The following is a 7,637-nucleotide window of genomic DNA, read 5'->3' on the forward strand; positions in this document are numbered from 1 at the left end:
TCGTACATACATGTCGGTGGCATCAATCTTCTCGTGTGATCCTCAGCGAGAAATCAGCTAAGTTATTTCTGTCAGTCTGTTCCTTTTATGTGGGAAGACCTGCTGAATATCTTATGTGTTAGGGTGAACAGTTGTGACAGCTTCCTGAATGGCCGTAAATCGGGGCTGCTGGGGTCAATAAATGTTCTAATTCCAAACAGAAATTTTGTAGAGCAAAATATACGATTCCACATTAACCCTGAGCTAATTACATTTTGATTTGAAGGCTTTTCAGTAAGAAGCCCCCCGAACAACATTCGCTTTCTATGACTGATGTACGTTAGTGAATCCTTCCCTGGGAGTAGAAAAGGAGAAAATCAAGTGAGGAATGTGCCACACGTGACTTTTTTCATTTAGGGCTGCTGTGAGCACCGGTGGGTTTGATTCAAAGTCAAACCACATTGAATTGTTTGAAACCATGTTAGAAAAACAGACACGGAGGGGTTACGGAGAGGAGCGGAGACAGGAATGCAGGGAGGAAGGGAAGGGGAAACTATGGCAGAGGACAGAAAAGAGGTGAAAAACAAGGAAAAAAAGCAGAAAACGAGTGAAGGCGAGTAGAGAGGATGAAGAGATGAATCGAGGAGGGGTGGTGAGAGATCACAGGACAGAGAGCTTCTTTGACGGCTAATGTGACATGCATGACACTGGTTTAGCCTGAAGGAACATTCCCAGGTCAGAGCTCTGAGTGTGTGTGTGTGTGTGTGTGTGTGTTTGCAGTGAAGAAGTGGGGAGAAAAATAAAGACATCACAGTAATGTTCTGTGTTAGCATTCACCATCACATGATGCCGCCTGCCGTCACACTTAAATCAAACCTCACACACAAACACTCACACGCACATACACACGCACGCCCAGCCACACACACACACGGTCAGCCGGGCCACAATAACAGGCAATGCTTAAACATGCGCAGTCATAAATGATTATGAGTGTGTGTCTGAAGAGATAATGGCTAGAAAATCGATGCTTTTCTTAAATAAAGTGTACAACAGACTAGTTTCTTGTTTATTTTATTCATAATTTTCTTTATTGCAAAATGAAACCCCTACAGCTTATCATACCAGCTAAGGAAGGGAGTTAGATTAAGATAATACTGAGTAAGTACAGTCACAAAACGCGTAAAGCCTCAAGAACAGGCCCAAAATTGAACAGTATAATACAATAGCTGAGTGGTCAAACAGCTGATATCACACAACATCAGTAGTTCAATAACTAGAGGGAAAATGACACACAGACAGTACATTAAGATGGACTAATGTAACAAGTGATAAAATATGCAAAATGCTCAATACATACGTACATATCAAAGGAAATGCATAACAAAATAAACAAATCTCAAACAAGAGCATTAGATTGGCTGTCTAAACTCTTCCAAGCTGCTGCAGAGTGTGGTAGCAACACGAAACACAGCGTCACACTCCAATGTAGTCCATAAAATACAGAACATATTGCAAGATTCATACCGTCAAAGTAACATTCACTATCCAGGCTGCAGGCCCGACGAGCTGTCTTTGCTAATTCACTCTTGACCCCCAATTTTTACATTACACTGGTGCTGAACTTTGCCCCCCTGCTCAGTCCTCGACATTCGGTGGTAGTCACACCGCTTTGCATGCCTCACAAATCTCACACCCGTTGACCAAGAATAGAGCTTTTGAAGTGCTTTGTTGTGTGTTTCTTCTTGGACAGGTCCATTACCGCATGTGTTCAGAGATTTAGGTTAGAAGGAGTTTCGCCTCAGTGAGGGCCGATTTCCAAAAGAACGTGTGTTAAAAGTTCGGGAGACTTCGTGTGATGTTGTGGATGAGGGGAGAATGGCCGCTTATCCTCATTCAGTCACCCCTGCTTCAATATTAAGGGATTTTTTTCTCCTCATAAATCCTCCTTTCTCGCTTCCAGGCCCCTCTTCAGGCTGTGGTGGACTTGTTGGTCATGCGGGAGTTGGTCTGGTCGGAGGCTCGTTCGGTGACTTTCAGCTTCATGCACAACTGCTTCTCATCCATCAGCATCTCCGCCGGTAGGCACCAGCAGCACAGGCAGGACTAGAGGAGGGAAAAAAAGAATGTGAGGTGCATGCTGAGAGAAACGTAAGAGTGTGCATACATTATTCACAGCTTGGTAGTTTTAAATTGTTTAAAATGATGAAATACGCTTTTTTTCTGAAAGTTACATCAAAAGATCAATACCACTCTCATGTCTTTGCTGTAAATGTGAAGCTGGAGCCAGCACCCGATTAGCTTAGCTTAGCACAGTCCCCTAAAACCACTATTTGTTTTCTTTATATGGACTATATAAAGATAAATGAAATGTAGCGTGTTATTAAGCGATCCTTAGAGGGGGTGGAAGGTGGATTTTGGCGCCTTCAGGCGGAGCCTGTTTCCTTCTGTTTCCAGGCTCTACGCTAACCTGAGCTGCTAGCTGTAGCTTCACATTAATATGGAAATGAGTATGAGACTTTTATCAGTCCTTTTATCTGATTTTTTTGGCATGAAAGCAAATAAGTGTATTTCCCAAAATGTCAAACAATTTCTTGAAGATATTTTCACTTTGCATGTGGCATATGTTGATGATGAGGTTGCACCTTACCCTGAAGCAGCTCTTGAAGCGCTTGCTGACCATGTAGAGGGCGATCGGGTTTATGCAGGAGTTGACGGATGCCATGTTGATGCCAATGTAGTCCAGCACCAAAAAGAAACTAAAGGGGGTTACAGAAACACATTGATCTTCTGCTTCTCCCTTTCTGGAGGGGGGTTCATTTTTCTACTAAATTATCTAGTCCGTGCTCTGTTTTGTTGTGCACTGTGGGACGTGTATTTTCCTCCATACCTGAGCAGTTCGCAGCGGTTTGGATCTCTCTCATCGTAGATGGTGAGCTTCAGGATACGGCTGAGGTGGAGAGGCAGCCAGCACAGAGCGAAGACCAGAACCAGACAGAACACTGTCTTGGCCACCTCCCTCCGCTGAACACACACAAACAGGCATAAATCACCGTATAGCAGTAACAGATTGTACTGACAGTTTTGGCCCAAAAAGGGCCATGGTGAAACTCTTATCATTCGAAGCAAAGTGTTTTCATAGTGTGTCAAGTTAGGCTGGATTAAAGTTGCTGGTAAAAAGTAATGATGTATTTTTATTATAGTTTTAGATAGTTTTGTGTCTTTAACTCTAAACACTCAATATGAAGACAGTCAGCAATCAAATCAATAAGATGAAAGCCGTATCGAACCTGTTTGAGGTGGTCACTGAGAGCGATCTGGACACCGTTCTTCTTCCTCAGCATCTCACAGGTCATCAGGGTGTAGAAAATAGCAGTGCAGGCCAACGGCAGGCAGAAATATACACCGAACAGCCACCAGTCCTTTGCTGATTTATAAAACTACACAGAGAAAAGTGTGAGATCAGCACTGGGTTATACACAAACATCTGCACGAGAGAGCTTGAAGTGAGAGGGGAAACACGTCAGATGTAAATTTAATGGAGCCTGTTCCCACTCTGACCTGGACCAGAGGGAGAGGCTCATGGGTGTGTCTCGAATTCAGAGATGTTGACTTGCATTTAAAAATCAATTTATCAAAGTACCTCAGTGGAAATGAAACTGCTGTTGTTTTAAGGTTGATAGAAGACATGTGAACACATGCACACAGACACTGCAGTCCTTTCTGTTAGCTAACAGAGCGATGGCTCCTGTGTTATACCATTTTCTATGTCACAATATTTCATTGTCTGCAGACAGTTTGATCTAGCCAGGAAGCTTTCACAGTATGACCGTGAGTGCATGCGCCTTCAGATAAGTATGCACATCTATTCATACGCAGCTCAGCATGTGTGCTCACTTCTGCATTTCCATGTATGTCAGTGTGTGTATCCTATGTGCGTGTGCAGCATTCACAGCTGTGTCAACACACACTGTTTTTCTCCACTCTGAATTCTAGTCCTCTGAGGGTCCGTGTGTCACAGCTCACCCTCATAAAGCTGCTTTTCTGCATGGGGTGCAGCAAACAGATCCTCAAGTGTTCTCCTTTGTAGTCCATGGTGATCATGTCGAAGGCAATTGCCTCTGGCACAGCCAGGATGATGGACAATATCCAGATCAGCGCAATCTCAATAGCCATCCACTTCGGAACTCCAATCCCTTTGATACGGCTCCACGAGGCCACGGCACGATACCTGGAAGATTAAACATGTGCATTCAGTTAACCCCCAAATGAGCAGGGGTTAAAGGATAAGTCTGACTTTTTGGAAAACACACTGAGACCTGAGAAGAGCAATACCACTCTCATGTCTGTACGAATATATCAATCAATTAAACAAACAACATATAAGTGAGATGCAAACTCCTTATCCTAAGCTCACAATGCATCTGCAAACAAAGTTGACAGTTATATGTGTCAATATATTGATTATCAAAGTTAAAAGCAGTGAGCAGCAAGGCGGTCAAAAGTCAGGTCAAAAGTCAGTGCTTTGACAATGTTTCTATAATCTCTGACTGTTGATGCCGCGTTAGGGAATTAAGATAAGAGTTAATGTGAGAGGAAGGCTGAACTTGGGTTGTCCATTGGTTGTGGCCAGGTTTACCTGTCAATACTCAAAGCGCACAGACTCAGCACTGTGATCCCCACTGAGGCTTTTTGGACAAATGGCACCATCTTGCACAGGGTCACCCCGAAAGGCCAGTCCTCGGCCAGGAGCTGGAGAGAGACACGGTGACTGAGTTAAACCATGACGGGGAGTGAAGCAGAATGTCTGGCCTCATGTTGTTTTCCCCGGCCTCGGGCATCCAGTGACCAGATATGCATGATGAACCTGAACTTATGAGCGTCAGTGAACATTCAGAGCATTGTTTTTTGAACTGGTCAGGTTTAATGTTTTCTGCCTTTTCTTGACAACAAAAAAGCTTCTTGTTGACATCAAGGCGCCGGAGAGGTGTTCGGTAGCTCATGTAAAACAACAAAGCTCTGCTTAACTTGAACAATATGGGACTTTTCGTGTCTGCTATGGATGCACGACTGGAATGTGAGTGGAAATCAATTGGAATCATATGTGGACCTGTATCCCATACCACCCTGTCTGTCCTGCCTCTGCTCTGGTATGCAACTGTCCAGTTGTTTTAACATGCTTGCCCTCTTACCTAAATATACAGACAATATGGCCCTCTTTCTGTCTCTCTCATGCACACACACATACACACACAGACAGACACGCACACACACGCACACACACACACACAATGAACTAAACAGACAATAACATGGCAGAGACAGGGGGATATAGAGGGGCTCAGGATCCAATAAAGTAATAACATGTAAAAACTACTTGGAAGCTCCCGTTCAAGAGTGTGTATGTGTGTGCGCACATGTGTGTGTGTGTTAGGAAAGGGTGTGTGTGTGTGTGTAAAAGGATTTAAAGTCCAATAAGCAGCAAAGTATTTGCATTTGACTTTCAAAAGTTATTGTAATAAACTTCAAATGGACAGAACAAGAGTACAACAAAAAATCAGTAAAAAGCCTAGGGAGTTTTGAATTGACTGGAAATAAAAATACTGTGAGCAGAAAATCATCATTATAAACCTGCTACTGGGCCTATATGGTATAGATGTTTCAGTCAGTCATACTCTGCACCTTGACTCACCTTGTAAACATTAATGGGAATGCCGATGATGATGTGTAGCAGGTCTCCGAGTGCAAGGCTGGCGATCAGGATGTTGGGCCCGTTACGCATGCACTTATTCTTATAGATGATTCTCAGCAGAGTGGAATTACCGATAATACCCACAACAAACACCAGGCAGGACACCACTGTATTGATGTACTTGAAGGTGTCTCGGATTTCCGTGGGTCCGGTGCACATGGGGGGCAGCCGGCGGCGGGGCATGGTGATGTTGGGCCTCACCGGACCCTGCACGTCTCTCTCTACGAGCCCCAGCCTCTGGGTAACTGCAAGAGGTTCCCGTGGCTGTTGTTCCTTGGGCTCCAGCTGCCCACTGGCCACAAGGGTGTGAACTGCTAGTAGGAGTAACTCCAAGTAGAGGAGATGAGTCTTCATCCTGGAGCTTGGTTATAATATTGCTTTTTACCAACTGATCCTCTTTGAGGGCCTGGAACAGAAAGAAAGTAGTGTATTCAGGCCAGTTATCTGTCTACAGGAATATTATTATATCATTCAACAACAACCTCATTGTCTAGTGGCAATATTAGTCTCTCAGATTTATTATATGTGTCATCTCCATAAAATCTCACAATTTAGATCTGGGGACATAAAGAAACATTATAGTCATTTTTAGTTTAGGGAGTGAACAAAAATAATTAGGGGGAAAGAGGGGGTCCTTGCAGTATAGTTAATAGTTACATAAATAGTTGCATCAAAAGAGAGCTTTCACTCGCACCATGGTTCATAAAGTTGCACTTTTCCATAAATAGAGGACAACAGTTCTGTCTCTGATTTTATTAATGTGTTCATTGGTGATGCACATTAGACGATAATAAAGTTTAAATTCGACAAGTTCTACCAATTTAACACGGTTCTGTTATTTTGACAGTGTGTTACAGAGGAGTTCAGAGAGAAACATTAACAACCCTGGGGAGGACCTTTCTTTTTTCTGTTTTACAGTGAAGTTTCGGGCCCACACACAACCCTAATTCTCATACAGTCACTGTCACTCCACTCACTGCTGTTTAAGCTCTTACTTACCTAACTCCTAAACGAGGTGGAAATCCTCCAGTGTTTGTGCCTCTTAGAAACTTCCCCACTAACTCTCAAGCTCTCAGGACAGAGAAAGTTTCCCAAAGTGGATTTTTGCTGTTCCTGCAGTGACAGTCATCTCCAGCAGCACAGCAGCTGTCCTCTCTGTCACTGGAGTCAAAGTGAACCAGCTCCAGATCTGTGGTCCAGAGGCTCCAGACAGCTCCTCCGGTCGTTCAGTCCTCTCCAGTACTGGCTGCGGAGTCTCAGCATACACTGTCTCAAGAGTCTGCTGAGTTGATCCCTGCCCTCCAACCCCTCCTTCTCTTATATAGAGCAGGGGGTGGAGGAGGACAGGCAGGATGTTCACAAGTTACTCAGTGTTCATTGACGTGCCCTCGCTTTAGAAGAAACCGGGTAAAATCTACTTATTAGCAGTTATAGTGTCTTGTTGCTGCTCATTGGGGAATTTATAGTGCCTGACTTTATTTTTATTATACATTTTATCTCCTATTGGCATCATCCATAAATAATTTTACAAGGATTGACCATTGCTGTTTTATTGTCTTGTTAAAATGTTTCCGTTTTACCCTGTTGTCCTCTTTCCCTAAGACAGTGAAACAAAAACTGTAGTTGATATTGAGCTTTTTCATTCAATCTGCATCCACAGCAGTCCTATCACTCGGACCTTGTGAAGCAGCCAATGTGCAGTCAAAGTGAAGATAATTGCACCATGTTTGCCAAGCTGTTATCAGCATTTACTGGGGGGACAATCCATCCAGTAGTTGAAGCATTTCACTAAAAACAGTGTAAGTCAGGGGACTGCCAAAGTCAGCAGGATAGATCATCTGAGGGCCATGAATGTCTGTATATACTGTCAATCCAACCAAACTTTTCAAAGATTTCAGTCTGGTGG

The 7,637-nt window shown here is 43.6% G+C and overlaps 1 protein-coding gene across 1 annotated transcript; it reads right to left on the minus strand.

Moving 5' to 3' along the window:
• Window positions 1-1,068: 1,068 nt before the first annotated feature.
• ednrba (endothelin receptor Ba) lies at window positions 1,069-6,957 on the minus strand. Its single transcript, XM_041948800.1, has 8 exons — window positions 6,731-6,957; window positions 5,672-6,137; window positions 4,619-4,731; window positions 4,006-4,210; window positions 3,270-3,419; window positions 2,870-3,003; window positions 2,630-2,738; window positions 1,069-2,085 (listed from the first exon to the last, which is right to left on the minus strand). Exons 2-8 carry the CDS (start codon window positions 6,083-6,085, stop codon window positions 1,951-1,953), a joined length of 1,260 nt encoding a protein of 419 aa, XP_041804734.1. The 5' UTR covers window positions 6,086-6,137; window positions 6,731-6,957; the 3' UTR covers window positions 1,069-1,950.
• Between the last annotated feature and the right edge of the window lie 680 nt (window positions 6,958-7,637).

This window comes from Chelmon rostratus, chromosome 12, assembly GCF_017976325.1.
Source record: "Chelmon rostratus isolate fCheRos1 chromosome 12, fCheRos1.pri, whole genome shotgun sequence".
Lineage (NCBI taxonomy): Eukaryota > Metazoa > Chordata > Actinopteri > Chaetodontiformes > Chaetodontidae > Chelmon > Chelmon rostratus.